This window comes from Mixophyes fleayi, chromosome 2, assembly GCF_038048845.1.
Source record: "Mixophyes fleayi isolate aMixFle1 chromosome 2, aMixFle1.hap1, whole genome shotgun sequence".
Classification (NCBI taxonomy): domain Eukaryota; kingdom Metazoa; phylum Chordata; class Amphibia; order Anura; family Limnodynastidae; genus Mixophyes; species Mixophyes fleayi.
This window is the reverse complement of record NC_134403.1, coordinates 27,853,544-27,877,643: the sequence shown is the minus strand read 5'-3', so window position 1 is coordinate 27,877,643 and position 24,100 is coordinate 27,853,544. Positions and strand designations below refer to the sequence as shown.

Sequence of the window (24,100 nt, the reverse complement as noted above, 5' to 3'; positions counted from 1 at the left end):
AGAAAAATATTACTTCAGTTTATGCAGTAAATAAACCAAAGTTGGGCAGGCAAAGGAAAACACTTCTGTGCTCTCGGCATAACAGCTGCGCTAGTGCTTAAAATCCTGTGTCCTGTCTAGCAACGACCTATGTGCTATTTGCAGACAGAACATTAAGTTTTAATGTAACTTTTTCAATAACTCTATTTCCTGTCAGAGCATTACAGGAGATGTCTGCCCAGTTTATTGTTTGTATTCGTAATATTCAATTGTTAATAAGAGGATTTCAACACATTTTTATTATTTTCCTGGTGCTTAAAACAAGATGGGTTAATGGTAAGTGTTGCGGGCAGCCGTAACACTGTAGGCAGAGGAAGGAGGGGCCATGTGAGCTCAGACTTTCATCTTTTTGAACTGAATTGATACTAGAGATGCTCAGGATCGGTTCCCCGAGAACCGAACACACACGAACTTAGGGGATCCGCTCGGCTCGGTACTGTCGCACGCCTTCTGAATTTAAAAGGAGGCAAAACGTCATTGTGACGTCGTCGGATCTCGGATCTCACGAGTTTTGAATTTCTTTTTAAGATCCAACATAGCGAGGGGTGGGAGGGAGGGCAGACCCCATTTTTCTTTTCTGCCGCTGCTGTGTGCCAATGTGTCCTAGATGTGGTAGGAACTGCCGTGTGTTTGTGTCATTGCTCTGTCGCTTACCATCCAGCCAGGTCGCTGCAGTATTTGTCCGGAAGTGTATGAAAATAATATTGTGATCTGTGAGGTGGTCAAAATTGACTGTAAATGACTTGAAATTAGTGTTATTGAGGTTAATAATAATGTAGGAACAAAAAAAAGAGCAAAATTATGTGATTTTAGCATATTTTAGGATTTTTTTTAAAGAATCCAAAACCAAAACCAAAACACAAAGCTAATCCAGATCCAAAACCAAAACCAATTCACGGGGGTCAGTGAGCCTCTCTAATTGATACATGCCAGCTGAATTCTTCATCTCAGTTATAAATAACTTTAATATAGGCTCCTATTTTTACAAGTAGGCAATAGAAAATGCTATAACAATAATTTAAAAAAAAAGATCTTATTACCTATTAGACGGACAATAAGTTGTTTGGTTTTTTTTAAATATATATATATATATATAGAAAATAAAGTGTGGAGGTCCAATTTAAATACTATACTGTAAATGTTTCCAGTAATAAAAGTGCTCAGAAGAGAAGGAAAGTTATGGCATGTTCCAAACACAATCATTCATGTGTCTGGAAGCAGGGTTGCCTAACGGCAGCTAACCAACGGCTCTTTATTGAACCACAATTTGGTTTCGACCTTCCACAAGCTTTAAATTGGTTGGAAGTTTTCCATAGCATCAGACGGTAATGGTCATACATATGCAGCTCCGTTCATGACAAAGCAGTCCTAAAATACCTTAAGAGTAACAAATAGGATTTATATAATCGGTACCTGTTCTGGCGTTGATGGCGAAGAAGTTCTGTGGGTTCCCACTCGTGATCCTGTAGGTCAACTTATCGCTGGTGTTCGAATCAGGGTCAACGGCTTGGACCTGAAGGATGGACACGTCTTTGGGGGAGTTCTCCATGACAGTGGGATAGTAAATGGGTTGTGAGATCAGAGGAGCGTTGTCATTGACATCTTCCACTTCGATGTAAACCTCTATGGTAGAGAAGAGAGGGACGACTCCCCGGTCGGTGGCATAAACCGTAAGCCAATACGAGTCGGTGGTTTCTTTATCTAGGACATCTGCCGTGTAAATCACTCCTAGAAGACAGAAACACAAAAATGGCTCCTATTAGTATATTAAATATATTAAAAAGGTGGTAAAGAGACTTTTGTCTTTGTACTTTTACAACATGTACTCTTGGTTCTAACAGTAGAAATGTGATCTCTTGGTTTGGACATGCCAGTACACAGGTACCTATAAAGTTCAGTGAATGTGCAGATAACATTTCAAGACCCATGTTGGATGGGGGGTTGTAGAAAGTGTCTGGGTTCTCCATACCTCCCAACATGCAAGTCGGGACAAGGGACGTAACCATGTCTCTATGGGGGCAAGGCCAGCTCAAGGTAAAGCGAAAGAGTGCCCATTAGCTATCTCCCTTTCCCAACATTCCCACCTGCAGGACAAACATGGCCCCGAGCAGGACAGAATCCTAAATTCAAGACTGTCCCGCTGAAATCAGGACCGTTGGTTACCGTATTTTAATATTTTATAGCGTATTTTAGCTGAAGAGCAATTATAAGCCGGAGGGCACAAAACTTTTCCGGCCCAAGTGCGCAGTCTACATTTTTAGAATTCAGCTCGTGGATATTCCCAAGATCCAAATATCATTCACATTCTTACAGAATGTATTCGTTACTGAACAAATATAGAAAACGATGCAGTGTTTGCACTAAATGTTTATTTTCTGTATGCAATGGTGTCATTAAATCTTGGCAATGGATGCTGGGACTTGTAGTTCTCCAGCAAGAGAGAGACACAAAATTGCTTCGCTCTGCGCTAGACAAAAAAAAAAAAATAATGACTAGCTTATCATACTTGTCCAAACTGTGTTCTGTACAAGTGCTGACAACATTTTATAGAGATCTCATTGCCGCAGGAAGAGCAGGAATAATAAGGCACTCCAGGCCGCTTGCCGCTACAAAACTGATATATTGAAGGACACACACACAGGAAACAGCCAGCAGAAAATCTTGACGAGCTCATGACCTGCGCTCACTCCATTTACTAATGGGAATTCCAACCCTACAGATGCGTATATAATCCACAGCCTTCATCCCAGATATATATTAGTGGGCAGAGAAACAGTAGAAGCAGACGAGGAGTGAGGAACGTGTTCAGCTAATATCCTAGTGTCTGTGGGAAAGGGAGAGGGATTACAGGCAACGCTCCGGCCGGGTAACCTAAGCTCACCACATTAATGTTTCAGCTGTCACACACTATATACCTGACCAATAACACTGAGATGTGTGTGACAGAGATCCCTTACTTAATCGCTTCCACACTTGCACAAACACCGGGGATCTGCTGTTTTACTGCAGCGCCTAGTGATGTATGACTGAGTGACACGGACATGTAACTCTACATGCTAGGAGCAGCAGAGCTCACTATTAAAAAGTAATTACTTCTTTTTTTTTTTTTTTTTAGACCTATCAAATTTTCAAATGCCCAGAGAGGGAAGTATGGGAGAGGCAGTTTGTCATGTGTATATAGAGCCGCCTTATACAAAGCAAATATAATTTATACACAGCTAAAAAAAATATAATAGTAAAACAAGTTATGATCCTTAGTGTGGATTCTTTTAATACTTCAGACTTTTTTTTATTGGTTCTGCTTTACTCAGCAACAGTCTATAACGATGACAGCACAGTCAGGTCCCTTATTACAGAGTAAAGAAAATGCAAAATGCTTAACAGAAGGATACACACATTATTCCAACAGGCTTAGTCTTTGAACTTAAACCAATTGAACATGAAGGTATGAGATACAATTGATATGTATTGTAAATACCAACTATAGCTTTGTTCAACACTGGCATACATGAGAATCTTCAGAAATATTATACTGAAAATTGCAAAGCATTTCAAGTCATACTTGTCAACTTTATCATTTTGAACTGTAATGGGGTATGATACCCCATGCATACTGCACCAAAAACCCTCGACCAGGGTCGAGGTGCAGTATGAATGGTCCCAGGTCATCAGACTCCAGAATTAGACCCGGGTCTTTTGGTGGGGTAGTTCCCGGATCTGCCCCGGGAAGCCTGCACTATGAATGGTGCGATCCGGTTTTTCAACCCGGGTCTCACCAGACACAATGTTAAAGTAAAAAAAAAAAGAAAACATCACAAGTGGAGCCAATCAGAGCTCCTTTGTGATGTTGCCAGGGAGACCACGGCAGACCCGTGTTCAGTATGAAGGCGGTCTACCCGGGAGTTTGACTCCAGGGGAGCTTCTGCCCCCCGGCAATATTCCGGGTTCAAATACCCGGGATATTACCTGTGTGGCAGTATGAAAGCGGTATAAGTGCGGGGGGCAAAACGCATCATTGAGGCTCCCCACCCACTGCACTATGAACAGCCTGCTCTCCCGGGACTCCGGAGACCTACCCGGAATTCAGGAGGTGAAGCGCGAGTGCAGAGGGTGGCGGGTGGTGCGAATCGCGGAATTCTAGCCAAACTGACATTATTTGTTGCAAATAGCGTCACGGAGGCCCCCAGAATGCGGGAGAATGGCCTCTTCTCCCTGGAATTCAGAAGTGTCCTGAACATTCCAAGAGAGTGAACAATTATGATATTGTGCCATGGAACGGCGGCCACTGGGGGCAGCGTTTCATTGCAGACTATGGACTGAGTTAGAGGACTAATCATGCCTATAAATATACAATAAAGAGACATTCTGTGCAGAATAATGTTGCTTAACATAAAAATATGTAGAACAATAAAATGAATATAAACCCTGATTATAAATAAAGTATATATTTCACCTTGGTGTTTGATTTCCCACAATTACCACAGATACGTGTATACAGGAATTTCTTATTTACCTAGATTTTTTCTTATTTTAAATGAGGATTCAAGACCACCCCTGAGTGTAATCGCCGTTAGATATCTAGATCTCTATCAATGGCGTGCAGTAAATCAGGATGAAGCTGTCAGCCCCCATCAGTATACTATCAGTGTGTAATACATAGGGGCATATAGCTATGATATTGTTATACACCATAGAACCATCATGAGGCCTAACAGCAGAGGGGGCAATTGGAAAAGCAGAAGTCAGTATAGCAACAACGGTCTAGTAAGTTCATAAATGGAAACAAACTGACTTGGTAATAAAATACCGTCTCCGATACACGTGTTAAATAACAAACAGCAGTCATCCCGTGTAGTAATTAAACAAACTAGAAACCACTGTACTCACATCTCCATTATAAGTATGTGGCTTGCTGTTTATTGGATAAATTAAAAGATTCACAACAGGACTGACAGCAGATAAAACCCGACATCTGCTTCATGCAGCTAAACAGCACTTCCTCTAGGTACACGGGGTAAAGTAACTCACCACGATATTTCCTTTTAAAAAAATCTATTGATTATCCTGCACGACAGGTGAGTAGACGAGAGAATAGATGAAGTCCTAGCACTACATAATACAAGCACATCACATGCAAAACGTGATCATAGGTAGAACTGTAACAATGGTCTTGTACAGCATAAATGTTTGACAAACAGGCTGAAAGCTCATTGTAATAACTAAAGTCTCGAACTGACAGCCACCCAGCTTCATGATATAACTAGGACTGCCAGGAGACGCCGATAGAGCTACATTAAACTGGTGTACTGTCCTAAAATTACTACATACGACAGAGGGGATCGGGAACCTTGAGAAAATAAGGTGCATATTAGCCCCTCTAAAACAGCTAAGCAGATTAAGCAGCTAATAGGTATAAAAGGGATTTATAATGCACGTAGTGGCAACACGGTGGCTCAGTGGTTAGCACTTCTGCCTCACAGCACTGGGGTCATGAGTTCAATTCCCGACCATGGCTTATCTGTGTGGAGTTTTTATGTTCTCCCCGTGTTCGCGTGGGTTTCCTCCGGGTGCTCCGGTTTCCTCCCACACTCCAAAAACAAACTAGTAGGTTAATTGACTGCTATCAAAGTTGAAAATAGTGTGTCTGTCTCTCTCTCTCTCTCTGTCTGTGTGTGTGTTGGGGAATTTAGACTGTAAGCTCTGCCATACCTGGCAACATTTCCCTTAGCAAATATAGCGGATAATAGGTCCCGCCTCCAATAAGCCTAAGCCCCACCTCCTGTTATGGATAATCAATAAATACCATACTTGCCTACTTTATAAATCTGCACTCCAGGAAATCGGAGCACAGATCATATGGCAGAGGGTAGGAGGGGGCGTGATGACATCATTATGTCACTATAGCTCCGCCCCTATCATAAAATACAGAAATTCAGCCTTCCCCCCTCCCCCTCCCCCCTGTCCGCTATTCAATGCCGTGAATTTTGGCGTTTCCAGGGTCCGGGAGGTTAGCCTACTCTTCCGCGAGTCCGGGAGAACTCCCCGAAATTCGGGGCAAGTATGATATATATAAAATGGAAGTTGAATAATACAGGTTATGTTATGCTTAGGATGTAACAAGTTAACAATATTAGATGACAAATTAATATGTAACCTTTCAGCAGAGGTTAAACACATGCTAATGTAGTAATGTATTAATCTAAATTTATAAATTGCAACTGATCTAAGATATGTACCCCTCATGATGTTACAGGTGGGACTACTTGGCACAGGGCCTGTTGCAAAGAGGAGCTGAAAGAAACTGTAGGTGACCTGTAAATGGGGTTATATTATTGGTTTAAAGTCTGAAATGACGCATTGTATCTACGTATTGCCTTTGTGGTTTGAGTCTATAAAAGAGATGTAAAAATAATTAATAATTACCATTGATCTTTTGTTATTTAATGGTCTGTAATGTACGTACAAAATAAACCAGCATATTATGAAAAGACTTAGGGCTAGATTTACTAAACTGCAGGTTTGAAAAAGTGGAGATGTTGCCTATAGCAACCAATCAGATTCTAACTGTCATTTTGTAGAATGCACTAAATAAATGAAAGCTAGAATCTGATTGGTTGCTATAGGCAACATCCCCACTTTTTCAAATCCGCAGTTTAGTAAATCTAGCCCTTTGTCTGAGTTTATCCATAACACTCTGATTGGACCAAACCCTCCCCTGATTCACATAACCACACCCACATGTCTATGATGCCATGTTCACATTTCAATGACACTTTAAGGGGGGGTTAAAAATTGGGACAGTCCAGCCAAAATCAGGACTATTAGGAGTTATGAGTGTGTGGAGAAACGTATATGACTGATACATCTACATGACACTATCTCAAAATGTTACTAAACACCCCAAACTGTATATATTCTTCCCTTCACTCGAAACAGACAAAAGTGAATAAAAAGTGAGACGTTTATATGATGTCTCCTTTGTAGGGATTGAAATACTGTTGACAAAGCGGATTGTTGGAGGCGTGAAAGACGCAATTTGTATATATAATATATAATACAATATATATATTATGGTGCCATAGACCGCCAGACACATAGTTAAACAGCTCTGTGAATTATACTTAACCTTGAATTTTCCCTGTGACACATTATAAATGTTCCCGTTTTGATAACCGTACAATAGGGGTGAAGTGTCATCCAATCTTTTATTTTTGCGGAAAAATGTTTCCAACTGTGAAAATGATCCAATTTCTTGATGGTCTCCTTTGAAAATTGCTCAGCAATTGACGTACATCTAACCTCCGAGAGCAAATTGTCTGAAATTTTAACATCTTTCATCATTTCCACTTACCACATGAAGGGGAAGCTTAAAACTTGTGATTTTTAAATTTGGGTCAATGCTGCTGAACATGCAGAGCGCTCATCAATGACTATATTAAAATGTATGAGTTCTATAGCATTTAATTACCCGTGTGAAGGTGATAATTAACGGCGTTTGATTGCAAAACTTTTGTAAGTGAAAATTATTTCGTTGCGGAAGTCACCTTCCTTTTATAGCGGACAGATGTACAAATGGTAACATTCAGATCAGATGGGAAAAACACACGTTTTTGACCCAGGAGCTGACAATCCTAGCTGGCATTTGTTTGGATAATTTGGCTTAATATTATTATTATTATTATCATTTATTTGTAAGGCGCCACAAGGTATCCGCAGTGCCGCACACAGTACTAACAGTAGACTATACAGGGTGAAACCATACAGAACAATGAACAAAAAGTACCAATACTTCAGAAACTCGGCCAGTCATATGCAGTAAAGACGGAGTGGAAGAACAGGTATGGAGACAGGAGGGGAGAGGGGCCCTGCTCATACGAGCTTACATCCTAAGGGAGGGTAAACAGACCAGGCACAAGAGGAGCCAGTTGAGGCAAGAGGTAGAGAAGGGCGGACGAGCTAAAGGGAGGAGATGGGGGTTAAGTAGATGGTTGGTAGGCTTTGAGGAAGAGGTGAGTTTGAGTGCACGTTTAAAGGAGCACAGAGTAGGAGAGAGACGGATGGAACGAGGGAGGTCGTTCCAGAGAAGGGGGGCTGCACGGGAAAAATCTTGGATTCTGGAGTGGGAAGATGTGATAAGAGTGGAGGAGAGGCGGCGATCATTGGCTGAGTGCAGGGAGCGGGCCGGAGTGTGAATGGAGAGGAGGTTAGAGATGTAGGGGGCAGTAGAGTTGGAGAGAGCCTTGTAAGTGGTGGTGAGGAGTTTGAAAAGGATTCTGTAGGGTAAGGGAAGCCAGTGTAAGGAGAGGCAGAGGAGGAGCGGCGTCAGAGGAAGATGAGTCTTGCGGCCGCATTGAGTATAGAGCGGAGGGGGGAGAGACGGGAGTGGGGGAGGCCAGTGAGGAGGAGGTTGCAATAATCCAGGCGGGAGATGATGAGTGCGTGGATGATAGTTTTGGTGGCATCATGAGAGATGGCTAATATTGTAACGTCTGCTCCAAAATGTGTGTGGCTATAACCCTAAGATGTCAACAAGCCGCAGTGACGTTAGAAGTAATCCAGACGCTTGACCTGAGAGATGAACGCTTATTCTATCATCATCATAAGTTATTTATATAGCACCACTGATTCTGCAGCGCTGTACAGTGAACTCACATCAGTCCCTGTCCCATTGGAGCTTACAGTCTAAAATCCCTAACACACACACACACACACACAGACAGACAGACAGACACTATAGGGTCAATTTGATAGCAGCCAATTAACCTACCAGTATGTTTTTGGAATGTGGGAGGAAACCGGAGCACCCGGAGGAAACCCACGCAAACACAGGGAGAACATACAAACTCCACACAGATAGGACCATGGTCGGAAATTGAGCTCATGACCCCACTGCTGTGAGGCAGAAGTGCTAACCACTAAGCCACCGTGCTGCCATTCAACTATGGGGTCAAGGGGCAGGATCGGCCAGCATGAGGCATTTACGTCTTATCACATGGGCCAATCCTTCCCCCATCGCCCCCTGTATTTCTGGAGGTTGCCTTGCTTAAATCTGCCTTTTAACTGGGCAGACTGGAAGATGGGGATTGCTTGGGTGGAACGGGAGCTGGAATCAATCTTGTATCTTTTTACTATAGTCCAAATTAATGAAATACAATTTCTACTGACTTTTTTTACTGACGGGTGACAGTTTTGATTCTGTTTTACAGTCAGTAAATGAACTCCCAGTTGGTAACCACTCTATTCATAAATATATGTACAGAAATGTAACAGCTATTTGTATTATTAAACCCAGGCAGGTATCAATCCCGGCTGTCATCTCACACAAGTATACAGGAACAGAATATTTAATTTACACTTGAACTTATAAAACAGAAAGGGATTCTCTTCCGCTTTCAGCATACGCGCGAGGGGCCAATTGGAAACATTTAAGACATAATGCCACGTTCTCGTCCGGCCAAATTAGACGTTAGAAGTGTTTTATTTTAATGAAACGAAATAATCCAGGCTGCAGGAGTGAGAGTTTAACACAAGGTCCTGCTGAGAACCAATATTGAGCCATCATACTATGAAAAGCTCGGGGAAGGGAAAGAGGAATTCTCAAGCACTGCTTAAGGATTATAATTCTAGAAAGTGCAGCTCTACAGCACTTCCATTTACTGTATTTAAAGACTAAATCACATCAGACCTACCCAGTAGCATACTGGTATGGAGACGGAACTGAAGCCCTTCTTATATTTATGTAATATTGACATACACTGAAAGAATAACAATTTGCTGATAATCACCCTGTAGGATGTCATTACAGAGAATTCCAAACACACGGCATGCAAACAAAGGACAGGCTGATTCTTGCAGACAGAACTCTAAGGCAGGAAGGAGGAGGTGAGTGGGAATTGTGGTGAATGCAAAGAATACTTGTTCACTCTCCCAGAATGTCCGTGAGACTCCCCAGTACCGGCCAGGGTTTCTGGGAGAGCAGGTCATTCTACTGCCTCCTGCCCACTTACTAGTGAAGTGGGCGGGATGGGAGCCTCCATGGCGCGATTTCCTGTTAATAACTTAATTTTGTCCATGCCCCCTGCATCAAAAAAATGCTTTTGCTTCATTTGCATTGCGAGGACAAAATGACACAATTTTCCGCATTCCTGCTCCTTCCATCCTCCCACTTCACCTCCCCTCTGGGATCGCCTGGATAGTAAGACCAAGAAGTTGGTAAGTACATACTTGCCAACTCTCCCGGAAAGTCCGTGAGACTCCCGAAATTCCGGTCGGTCTGCCGGACTCCCGGGAGAGCTGGCATCTCTCCTGTATCCCGCAATTCCCTCGCTAAAATGACGTGATTCTCAGTGAATCGCATCATTTTGGTCCTGCCCCACACGACAAAACGCCATTTTTGCTCGAGGTGGCGGGGCCTAAATGACGCAAATCAAGGCGCCCCGCCCCATCCCGCCTTCTAGTCACGCCCCTCTCCCGGACATCGCCTACTAAAAGTAGGCAAGTATGGGTAAGTATGATGCAAAAAAATCTGGAGTTGAAGAAACAACAACAATAGGCAGATCAATAATAAGACTACCAATGTACTACTAGCTAGTGCAAAACTATACGCTCCAACTGTCCCAATTTTGCTGAGGGCATACTGATTCATGGCTCACGAAATGGGTTGGGCTTAATAGGAGAACAGGATGGCATTTTGATTAAATTTGCCCATTTGTGGGCAGAATGGGCGTGGCTTTCAGGATTCTATATGTTGGGAGGTATGACAAAACTGAATGCCTTGTACCACAATGATGTCACTAGTTTCCAGTGCATTGATAGGCTGCATTACTGTGAACTCACCATGTGAAGCCCTCAGGTACCTTTAGAGCCATTATTCCCCAATATTATACAAGGGGGAGAGACTGTTCATCATCATCATCATCATCAGATATTTATATAGCGCCACTAATTCCGCAGCGCTGTACAGAGAACTCACTCACATCAGTCCCTGCCCCATTGGAGCTTACAGTCTAAATTCCCCAACACACAGAGAGACAGAGAGAGAGACACAGACTAGGGACAATTTTGATAGCAGCCAATTAACCCACTAGTATGTTTATGGAGTGTGGGAGGAAACCAGAGCACCTGGAGGAAACCCACGCAAACACGGAGAGAACATACAAACTCCTCACAGATAAGACCATGGTCGGGAATTGAACTCATGGCCCCAGCACTGTGCTGTTCATGCATAAACAAGCTCTCTGTTATATCTTCGAGGTAGTGTTGCCTGGAGACTGCAGGGGGCCCTGTTTCCAGATGTGTTAAGGGACAAAAAAAAAGTAAAAGAATCTTTAAGAAAATAACGTATCTTCAACCATTGTCCCTGGAAGAGAACGAGACGACGCCAGCCAGTGGCCAGTGAGTGTCTGGTTTACCTATAAGGGGTCTATTTATTCAAATACTACTTTGTGTGGCTCAAAAAATGACTTATTGCAGCGATGTATCATTATTTGTTCACCGTGGTAGTTGAGCAATTCTCCATCCAGAATAATTAAAAAATATACTATTAAATAGAAACTTCAAAAAAGCTTTCATATATAAAAATGTGTGTTAGATATGATATATAAGTTATATTATATCGTCCACTCCCCTGAAAATAATATTTATGATATAGGGGCATGGCAATATCTTCATTTATTTTAAAAAGATCCAGACTGAAATCAATCATTTCTTTAGTTCCATCTTTCTGCTAATCCCATCCTGCGATGGTGTAAACAGAACAGGTGCTGGATGATTAGGCTTCCCCATGCAATTAGAGATACTTACATCATACTTGCCAACTCTCCCGGAATGTCAGGGAGACTCCCGAAGTCCAGGTCAGTCGCCGGACTGACGGGAGAGCAGGCAAGTCTCCTGCATCCCGCAATGCCCTGGCCAAAATAACGCGATTCGCCGTTGAAACGCGGCATTTTGGCCCAGACCCCCGCGGCAAAATGTAATTTCCGTCACTGGGGGCGAGGCCAAAATGACGCAATTGATCGCGTCCCGCCCCTCTCGCTCTCTAGTCACGCCCCTCTCCTGGACTGCACTGTCTGAAAGTAGGCAAGTATGACTTACATTTAAAACAGGAAAACAGGATAGTTCTGTTGAAAGTTAATCAGAGGACATACATTTAATTTAGAAGCCATTCGGTGCCTTGTTTCAATGTAATAATAGAATAAAGTACAAATGAACTTTAATATCACAGACCTTACCCCCTTAAAAAGAATGAGAATCACTTTCTGGATGAGTCTTTGAAATGTCCCTTCTCAATTTTTATCTAATGAAGCTATGGATTAAAAAAATTGAAAATGATGCTTCACACTTATGGTCTTACTAAATATCTTCAGCTTCTTTAAATCTGATCCATATTAACAACGCGGCTTTGACTAACGATGATGGATACACGGTACGGAGACTAAATTAGCATTCATTGTATGTTCATTGTTGAAGTAATGGGACATTTATCTTGTCAGTGAACGGCATGAAAGACCAAAACAAATATTTAATATGCTGAAATTAACATTAAGAGACGTGGCCTAAATTAAGATGTAGGATGATTGTGAGAAACAAGAACATTCTGAGTCTGATTCATCAGAGCTCGTATCTGCTGATTCTAAGCGTATCACAAACAAAATCACTCAAGACGCGTGCCCAGAACAGGACCATACACCAGTAAACGCTGCCCTGTACACTTCATCTTTGAATGCAAAGGACACTTACTACAACCTACAATTTTCTGGGAGTGGGGGTGGGGGTAATGGGAGGGAAGGGGTATTTTGTCATAGTCAATTTACAGTAAGGGCACGCAGCCACATCCAAATCAAGCTCTGGGCATTTCAAAGTTACTTGTGTTTCTACCGTATCTTTTGCTCCAGCTACAGGGCTAGTCTAAGTCCTGAGTACTAGTGATGACAGTCTTGTATGCATGCTATAACATGTGTTTGCAAACAGGAGCAACTGTAAAAATGAATTTTATGTTCAGTAGACATTAACAGCATACCAATAAATGTATTTCATTGGGGGAGGGGGACTTTTTTTTTGTTTTACTGTTTTACCATTAATGCCTATATTATTAATTAGTGACATCATGGGGAAATTGAATCCGATCCGAAGTACCGTCGCGTTAAAGCTATTACCGTTATTACGGGAGCTGCGAGCAAAAATCTGGCATTAAAACTACTATAATAACGGTAATAGTGCGCAGGATGCGTTACTTTTTCAGGTAACGCGGCCAATTGAATTCCCCCCCTAAATCTATATGTTTTTTTCTGTGCGCTCTTTTGCGAAATTATAATCCACATAGGTATTGGATGTATCCTGCAGCGCAGTGCAGTGTAGTAAACCACAACAGACATAGACACGTACCTTGACAATCAGAGCAGCCGGGCAGCACACTGTCCCTGCCTGTCACGGCTGGACGGACCTTCACATACTGTGCAGCCGTCGGCAGCCTAAGATATTAGAAAGGGGCGGGGCCTAAATCGCCCCCCCCCCTAAATCGCCCCGGGTACTGTAGATTTCTAGATCCGCCCCTGATATATATATATATATATATGTGCTCTGAGGGTACTGTCTGGGGTGAAATAATTTGATGACCCCTCTGGTTGGAGATAAGGAGGTCCGGGTGTTCCTGTCTTCAGCTAGGTATTTGCTCCTATATGAAGGGTTACGCGTCCCTTAAGTATCGCTCCTGATTTCAATGGTACCTTTTATTGATCAGCAAAGAGATTACCTTGAAGAAGAGATGACCCTTCCTAGGCTAGGTACACACTACAGGTTTTTCATCCATTTATTGGGCCAATCACCCAATAAACAACGGTTTGGCCGGATATCGTATCAGTGTGTATACTTAAACGATGAACGAAAGTCGTTCCAAAGTACAGATCATCGTTTCATTTGATTGCTCGTCCTGTTTAATAATCTCGTTCCATCCACCTTCCGATCCTGCAGTGCGTATGAAATCACCACCAATTCCTCGACCAAATGCAGATAGATCCTCAAACAGTGACTCCTTTCTGAGCGTGTTTAAGTAAATTTACGAAGTCTCTACCTCTCCCACATCATGGGAGTTTTTTGCCGGTGATGTTCAGCCCTATATTTAAATTCCCTCAGCAGATATATATCATTTCAGTGTGTACGGAATCACAATCTTTTGAGCCGACGTTATGGCTGCCAAAAATCGCTGACCGGACAGTTGGAATTGCAAACATTTAGAACGTGTATAGCGTGTACACAAGAATCGACCAACCGATCGGACCTTCAGTCGTAGATACAAATGTTGTAGATAGTACGTTGGTCGGAAAATTTACATGCAACAAAGCCCCCTGCAGACAAACTCTCTATTTTCTGCACAGGAGGACCCTGCTTATTTGCAAAAATAAAACAGATCAGACAAATTAAATTTGTGTTTGGCAATACACACCTAGAGACACTTCCAAAGGTTCCTTTGCTACAACCTACTATTAATGCAAGGGAATAGTGTATACTCCATATATCTATACTGCGAATAGTCTGTTATTGCCTTCTATGCTATTTTGTATGTCAAAATAATAACAGACAGGTGATGTAGCACTTTTCAGTAGTCTAAGTGGTATAAACCACTCTCACAGATGGGCAATAAATGATTGTACATTATATAGAACTGCTCAATAAGACAGAAGGGCCAAAACCAAAAAAAAAAAATTGGATCTGAATTCAGTGAATAATTAAAATATGATGAAACATTTCTAACTCTGCCAGTCTGTTGTTTCATAAACTCTTGATGCTTTCTATAGCATGTTTTCTTATAATCAACTTCTCAAAATCCCTCCTACCCCCATCTGCTAATAAGGCCAAAATACATGATTATCATTCTCCTCCTCCGGGCCCGTATGTTGGAGCCAACAGATAAGACAGATTTTTATTTGCAAGGTAGGCAGGGACCATCTGCAGGCTCGGGAAAATCTCACATTAAACAAGTTACTTTCTCCATAGCATTTGTTTTTGTTTATTAAAAAAAAAGGATTTTTTTTTTTACTGGTTGAAAATAAAAATGTTGGGGCTTGAATTATTTCACATACAAATTAACCAGTTCATCCTATTCTGACAAATTTAAGCAGTATGAGGAAAATAAAGTTATTTTTTGTACTTAATTCATATTAAAACATAGGCTAAGTGTGGTGTTCAGATCAGAGCAACGACTCAATTCTTTCTTCAAAACCGGGCAAACACAACTATGCAGATTAAGTGGGTGGGGCCAGAAAAGTATAGACATACTTACCAACTTTTGAAAGTTGGCTTACGGGGGAGGTGGGCGCTATGGGGGGCGGGGCTCCAAAATTTGCGTCATTTTGGACCCGCCCCAGTGACGTAATGACGCTAACGCGTTATTTTTCAGCAGGGGGCGGGAATCGTGGCGTTTTGGACCTAATTCTGCCCACTTAACTAGGAAGTGGGCAGATGCGGGAGATTGCCACACTCTCCCGGGAGTCCGTGAGTCTCTCGCGAAATGCGGGAGTCTCCCGGTTGCCAAGTATGAGTATAGATAACCTGCATTAAAGGATGTCAGCCTCTGCATCAAGTAATTAATCTCATACTATATTTTTAGGCACAAATTAATTTTGTTTATATAGATATATAGGGAAGCAGACATATTGTATTATAAAATATTTGCTTTCCAGCAGTTTCTAATATGGTGACGCAAATAAGAATCAGAAGAGACTCTCAGCTCTTAAATTATTTAACTTCTAAATATGTACGACAGTTTATTTATACACTGCACAGTGCTGCACACTACGGGCCTGATTCATTAAGGAAAGTAAAGCAGAAAAAATGAGTGACTTTGCACCTTAGCAAAACCATGTTGCATTGGAGGGGGAGGTAAATTTAAAATGTGATGTCAGATTTATAGTTGGGGTAGGGCATGTCCTAGATCAACTTTTAATGTCTGCATAAAAATAAAGCTATCAAGTATTTGTGTGCTACATGAAAAAACAGCCAGTATTAACTTATGTGCAAAATAATAAACTAATTTGCACCCCTTGCATTGTAACATGGTTTTGTCCAGGAGAAAACTTACTCAATTTTTTGCTTTACTTTCCTTAATGAATCAGGCCCAGAATATTTGATCATTCGCAGCAGTCCATGCCCCATTGCAATGTCCAGTTTAAGGGGCCTATTTATGAACCAGTGAAGAGGTTTAAATCTCCCCTAACCGCAGATTAGCGCATTTTAAAGTCTCAAACTATTCAAACGCAAATACAGTTACCATTGATGTCTATGGCGACTGTGAAAATGCTCTATTTACCAAGCTCTGAAATTTTGGAGCTTGTCCCTGACGGCTAATGGCTTCTGAAGACAGCGTCAGTCGTTCTATGCTATGGAGAGAGCATCGCATGATTTGGATATTCAGATCGCCCCCAGTAGGCTTCGTGCTCCTCCCCATCGCAAATAGTCTAAGGCCATAAGAACCTGTAAGTAAAGTGATCGCGATTGCCATAACTTTACTATGGATTATTCCCCATGACAGGTCCTATCGGAGTCGCTGTTCCTACTAATCAATTTAAATAAATTGGCACGTTAATTAATTTGCTATCATTGCGATAATGATAATTAACGTGAGCAATATGAGCTGGGACTTAAATTGTCCCCTAAATTCTCTACCATACACACACACACACGCACGCACACACACACATACGCACACATACACACAAATACACACACGTGTCCATTTTAATAGAAGCCAATTAACCTACCAGTAAGTTTTTGGACTGTGGGAGAAAACAGGAGCACCCGGAGGAAACCCACAGCCTGTTGGCGACACCAAGTTAGCAAAAACATTATGTTATTACTAGCAACAGCAGCGGGAAGACTTCCAATCCCAGAATGCCTTTCTTCATCGGGGCTATAGGCAGCTCTGACCGCCGGGAGTATAAAACCCTTGTGAGCGCTTATTATGTATAGTGAGTTAGTAGCGCAGCTGCGATTTTCTAATCGCGAGACTGAGCGACAAATGAGCATGACGAAGTGCCGCTCCTAAGACCGTGGGTGGGGCCAAGAGACGCGCAACCAGAGACTTTATTTCCGGGAAAAGTAGGAAAAGAGGAGGTAGACGGGGTTGATGACAGAATTTGTCTCATTAAGTGGGCGGGGTTACTTGTGAAAAATCAGAACCAACTTTGTAAAACTAGTAGGCGCAAAATGCATCAAGTATTATTTATTAGATATGACTTAGAAGGAAGAAACCCAGTTGAGACCTCATGCCTCAGTGATGTCACTAGTTCCTAATGCAATGGCAGACAGAGTTCTGATAGACACAAAATGGCTGCCTCCACGATAAGCTATGCAGACTGTGCATTAAATGCATGTCTATGGAATAACTAAATAAGTATTGCATGTAACAGCTGAGCAGGAAGAGAACCATATTTTCCAAACTTTTGCAATTAATCGCTTCAGATAACTTGTATGTAAATCAGCTCTCATTAACCCGCCTTCCTTCAGCTTGTGAACTGGTTAAATGTTGTTTTGTGCACTCATTTGCATAGAAGATGTTAACGACGGCTGCGTGTACACGCATTTTAACAAGCTTAATCCCATTTACCAAGGGTAATTATTAGGGAAAACATATTTAATGAGATACCTTCCACACGTGAGCCCATCGTTAAAGTAATTTAGTGTCACTCCCAGCGATTTTCGCCTCGTCAATATCAAGAGGGGAATTCACGTCAACATACAAATAAGCTTCATTTACATTCGCTGCTTGACCTGAAGCACTTTCCTGCGTCTGGGCGACAGAAATATGGCGCTCGCTTCGCGGTGATGTTTCCACACACAGATGTTGGCGGTGTGATACTGCTGTAAACACGCGACATTGGTGTCACTTCAGCTAATACACTGCAGCACCGAGCAGATGAAGATGCTGGTTCTCTCCACATTTACAAGTACTTCATTAAATCCCTCTGTATTAACTGTAACATAGGATAAAACAAATAATTACATTTTGGCATCATTTTTAATGAGGAAGATGCAGCGGCTCCTATTTAATGATGCATTCTCTACCCACCGTGAAGTGGGTAGGGGATGGAAATAAATACTCCGCTTGGCAAAGAGCGGAAGCATGGCAATATTTCGGCAAAGGTCACACGGAATCAGGCCTAAGGAGCAAAGACCTGGGGAAGTCACCCGTCATTGACCAGACATTGCTTATTTTTTTTTGTGAGGACCTGTGAGAGATTGCAAAGTGTAATTTTACTGATGGGGCAGGAAGGCTGAAGATGGCACAGACAGCCGAGGGGGGTCGTGGGGGATTCTAGAATGTTTACTGCATACTTGCCAACTCTCCCAGAAAGTCCGGGAGACTCCCGAAATTCGGGTCAGTCTCCCGGGCTCCTGGGGGAGCTGGCATTTCTCCCGGATCCAAGATTTCACAGAGAATCACGCCATTTTGGAGGGTGTGGAGCGAGGCCAATCGCGTCATTTTTGCCCCGCCCCCTCGAAGTACAGTACGTTTTCGCGAGGGGGGGGGTGGGGGCAAAATGACGTGATTAGCCTTGCCCCGCCCCCTCCCGCCCTCCAGTCACGCCCCCAACTCCAGGAAGCAAGTTTCCGGGAGTTAGCAAGTATGGTTTACTGGCTACAGGTCCATGTAGTATGTCCTATTTTTCTGTGTATTTGTTATTTTGGGGGTACTTTCATTAGCAAATGGTTGCACAGGCAAACCAGGGGGGGGGGGGGTTTCCTAGTGCCTGGAAAGCCCCCTCCAAGCCTGGGGCACTGTATAATTGAGGTGGCTGGACCCTGCCCCCGCTTCCCATGGGTCTTCTTGAAAAGGAAGAGCTGCGTGCACCTAACAGTAGTCCACTCAGCATTGCCCATGTATATTATGGGGATAGGAAGAGTTGGAGAGCAGCCAAGCACTGTCTAAAATTATAGTCACGCCCCCAACATGCTGGTCACGGCCACTGGCGTCGTGGTGTGGAAACCCCCCTCCACAAATCCTGCGTTAGCCCCTGGGTTGTGAATTACAACAGGGGAATCCTATTTACCAAGAATCGTGGCGCTATGAGTTCTGTCACAATCCTTCTCCTGTTATCCCCATCTCATTTATTCTTAGGTTAACTCTGTGTCGCACAACTACCCTGGCGTCACTTTAAAAGTGATAAACGGTGACAGAAAATCAGCACTATTAATAACTGAACCCATAATCCCGTACACTTTGTACATACGCCTTGAGACAAATACGATGTCTTGCTAGTTTCAGTGGGATGGTGTAAGCTGCAGTTTGAAAAATGTTAATATGGAGAGAAATACGACAGGGGTAAATGAGACTCATAGACTTGGCTGGAGACTTGTAGGAGATGATAGGCATTGTAGTTGTGTAATTGTAGAGGAATGAAAGGCGAGTGTTAGACAGACCTGGTTATCTACATGTCTGCATAACTCCATCTATCTACACACATATACTATGAATCTGTTATTTTACTGGCTTTGTTCCTAATTCTATTCATGGGCAGTGCTCCATTAAACACAAATTCATCACACATGGCAGTAATTAGTATTGTACCTACCAGTAAAAGGCAAGTAATTAATACCAGCCAGATTTCATCTTGTCTTATTTCCATGCATTGGCCAAATAAAGCCAGATGGTAAAGAAAATTATCATTAAAGAGAAAAAAAAACCCCATCATGAACAATACGAAGACGGCATTATAAAGCAGCCAGTGCAATATATTCACAGGGCTCGCACATTAACACTGGGCTTAGCTGCAAGATATGCGCTATACCGCAGCAACCAATCAAACGCTCGATTGCATTGTTTAACTTTCACTAGACAGATGAAAGCTAACTGCTGATTGGATGCCGTGGCTCAGCACCAATTGGACACTGAAATGCCATGTTGAAAAAAAAAATGTGCGTCATTTTGGACCCGCCCCCGTGACATAATGACATCGTTTGACAGCGATTCACTGGGAATTGCGGCGTTTGGGACCTAAATCTGCAGACTTCACTAGGAAGTGGGCACTTCCTAGTGAAGTGGGCAGATCCTGGAGATTGCCACACTCTTCCGGGAGTCCGGGAGACTCTCGCAAAATGGGGGAGTCTCCCGGACATTCCGGGAGAGTTGGCAAGTATGGACTATTCAATAGTTTATAGAAGAAGTCTGCAGCCTGCAGGAGTAGTCTAATTCAGTATTCAGTAATCTATAGAGGTTCTCAGTAGTAGTCAGGGGTCTGTAAAAGAAGCCAGCAGTCTAAAGAACAAGTAAATTAACTTATAAGGGTAGTAGACGTTCACTGAGTATTGCCAGACCCTAAAAAACACCATAAACTCAATAAACTTCAAATATTTATTTTATCCGCAGCTGGAAATATGTTATTCCTTGAAATATGAGGGTCACATGTGAACATCACTAAAATCCAGGTGATCAAGGTGATGTTTTCTCCAGGGGAACTAACATTACTGACCAAGCCATTAAATTGTTTGCACTGGTTATTTGCATATATGGAGAACACTAATCCAATTCTGTTGACATAATCAGCCTCTGTTTATAAGGACATCATTTATAGTAGTCCATACATTTATTAATGTCACTTGTGTATTGTAAACCAAAATGGACATAACTGCAATATAAAATGTTTTACTTTATTTTTCTCATGAAGATACGCTTTGCTAGACAAGTAACAGTATGATTCCAACTGAGACCAAAGTAAATGAAGATTTAAGAACCAGTGTGTGCCATCTACAAGATACAGATCATGTTTTATAAAGCAGCTTAATACCCATTGCTGTCAATTTCTTAACTGTGAAGCACAATGTGTTAAGGCAGCAACCCTACATAATTTTGTTTAGGTACATTTTAAGCATGCGTCTGATACCTTTCTAAGCTCACCTCCTACAAATCATTATCTCTTTTTCAAAATCTCTCTGGTTGGCAAACAAAAATGACCGCCAGGCACAGTCATTCTGCTACACAGACACAGACTCACAGCTCTCAGAATGTCATGTGATGGCAGAGGGGGAGGATGTCATGGTGCAGACAGAGCACAGAGGGGTGTTCCAAAGCCTCTTTGCTCACTATATCATGTGCCACGTGCCTGTGGTTGCCATGGTAGCCCAGCACCATAAATCATTAAGAAGAAAAAAAGGGGAAAATTGTAAATTTCAACATAAAAAACAAACAAACAAAAACCTGATATATTTTATGGGTTTGTTGCTTTAACATGAACTTTTGAAAAATAACCACTGCACAGAAGTTTCTGTGAAATTAAAATGACCTCCCACCATTCAAATCTTCATCGAAAGCAGAACAAGCTTGATTTATCACACCATTTACACTATCAAAAGCCAGTATATTATCCCTCAGTTGTATATTCTTTTCATAACGCAATATCAAATAAATTAAATAAAGAAAAAGAAATCTCATAATCGTAGCAGCAGCTTTAGCGGCAGGTTTCAATGTCTATTCTCGGGAACTCATTAAGGCAGAATTATGTATGGCAAATTAAAATGCAGGGTCTGCGATCTATGGACAAAGAAATGACAAATCCTATAAAATGTATGCTGTGAACTTCTGATTAACTTGGATATAAATGCCTTTGTCATCTCAAATCACAATACTGCTGCCCTAGGGTAATTTTGTATGCAAAAAAACAAAACAAAACAAAAAAAAACAACACATACTGAGAGATATATAATATTACTAAACGCCAAGACTTGATCCGCGGGGATATCAGATACTGGATGCTCGTTTTTAAGATCTAATATTGGAAAAATGTAATGGCAAAAAACATCTGAAAGGGAATTCATTAATCTCATGGAACGTCCAATGCTGTAATAATAACAAATGAATAGTCATTTCCAAAGGACAAATAAACTATAAAAGCAATAAAAACAAGACTATGTTTGGATGAAAGGAAGCAAATGCAACAATGTTGATGGCACCTTCTTCTCTTACACCCACAATGCACCAGTCTTTAGAATTCGGACCTGGTTGTTGCTGATTTCAGAAAACCTGACACCAGCAACTGCTTAATCAGAGCTCTAAACACAGGAATGCCCAGTATGCTTAACATAGATTACTTTATTTTTTTTGTAAACTCTAATTTTTCAATAAAAGCTTAATGGTTGAAGATCTTTATATTATTCATACTTAGGGGCAGATTCAATTGGCCATGATGTTCCTCAGAACATCATGGCCGTGCATGTTTTACTATTACTACAGTAAAAAATTACGCTTATTTTTGCTCGCACCAAATGAGCGTTATTTCTGTAATTAAAAATCTGTGCGAGGTGTCTTGCGGACTTTCGGGAGGCACCTCGGCGGGATTTGTTTCACCACTGAATCCCCCCCTTAATGTGGGTATATGCACCTATTGCATTTGTTTTATATGTTGTTTATTAAATATGTATGCAAATCTGTGCTGCCCTCAAAAATCTATAGCTAGAAGAGAAACAAGAGCCAACTCATGGCCAATCAATGAAGTAGTATTTTGTTACCACACCAACCAGTAGCCAATCAGCTCACTAGGGCATTCACAAGATTACACCAACCTGTAGCCAATCACAGCACAAGGGCATTCACAAGACTACACCAACCTGTATCAAATCAGAGCATTAGGGCATTCACAAGGATAGAGAACCTGTAGCCAATCATAACACTTGGGCATTCACAAGGATAGATAACCTGTAGCCAATCAGAACACTAGGGCATTCACAAGGATAGAGAACCCGTGGCCAATCAGAACACTAGGGCATTCACAAGGATAGAGAACCCGTGGCCAATCAGAACATTAGGGCATTCACAAGGATAGACAACCTGTATCAAATCAGAACACTCACAAGGATAGAGAACCTGCGGCCAATCAGAAAACTTAGCTGTAAACATCAACGCAGAGCCGTAACTTAGAATTCTAGTGCCCTGGGCGAGAAAGACAAATGCCGCCCCCCTAGCCCTCAATTTTAACGAAATTAACCTAAAATATTCCTAAATTGCGCCCCCCTTCAGCGTTGCGCCCTGGGCGGTCGCCCCTGTCGCACAGCCCTAGTTACGGCCCTGCATGATCAACGCAATATATTTTGTGTGCAACATGTTTCTATAATAAACTCCGTTCACACATCCACCTTGCTGTGAGTTATTTAATCCTCCTGCCTCTCATACAACCATCTGTACAGTGCTGCCTGGCTGGTGTGGATAGGTCCTATCACACCTGTACAGACATCAGGCAGGGAATGAAAATACGAGTTGCAGCTTTAAGAAGGGAGAGTGACTATGTCATCGCTGTATCTGAAACGAAGCAAACCTACAACTAACTGTGTACCTGGTGCTGCCTTTGTGCATGTTTTCCATGTCATTGTAACTTGTTCTTCATTGTACATTCCATGGCAGGTTTCAGCATTAAGTTGTTTGTCTGCAATCCTCTGCTCCTTCCGTTCATCTTCATAAACATCTCACCCCTCATAATCTTACACTTTATTGTTAATAATTACAGACACAAGGTTTGATCCAGAATTCTTATCCTGTTTCTATAGCTGCATATGCAGAACAGTCTGCAAACTTTACTGACAGTCACGACAGTATGTACTGCAATAAATGTCTCTATACTGTATTCGGAGGTGAATCAACCGCTGGCGATGTGGCGTGCGGACATCACCGCGATGTCCGGCTGCGCACATTGGCAGCAGTTACGGGAGGAATCTCCGCTCGTTCTTCCTGGCATCTCATGGACTGTGAGGAAAAAATGAGCGGAGATTCCATCCATAACATCTCCGCCAACATTCCATAGACAACTGGAGCCGAATTGACTCTCCCCCCTTATGTCATACAGAGGGACTGACCACCAGAAGAGAATGTGATTTCAATACATCATTAATGTCCTTGTACATCAATTAGTCTCTGTAGAGTAACCCATATCTCTAAACAAGCTGGATTTGCCTGTAAAGGGAATGACCACCATTCTGGGCATCCCTCTGTCTCTTAGCTTAACCATCCCTCCACAACTGTTTATTGATTGGCTGTCTCGTCTAGACAAAAACAAACTGCACCACAGAGGTAACAAATTGCAAT

At 42.1% G+C, this 24,100-nt stretch overlaps 1 protein-coding gene across 5 annotated transcripts in view; it reads right to left on the bottom strand.

Annotated features, from left to right (window-relative positions):
* Window positions 1-24,100, bottom strand: part of FAT3 (FAT atypical cadherin 3) — a 451,200-nt gene that overhangs the window by 229,574 nt on the left and 197,526 nt on the right. For all 5 annotated transcript variants that reach the window (XM_075198718.1, XM_075198719.1, XM_075198721.1 and 2 more), the window contains exon 4: window positions 1,453-1,767. In XM_075198718.1, coding sequence (XP_075054819.1) covers window positions 1,453-1,767 — 315 coding nt within the window. The remainder of the gene's footprint in view (window positions 1-1,452; window positions 1,768-24,100) is intronic.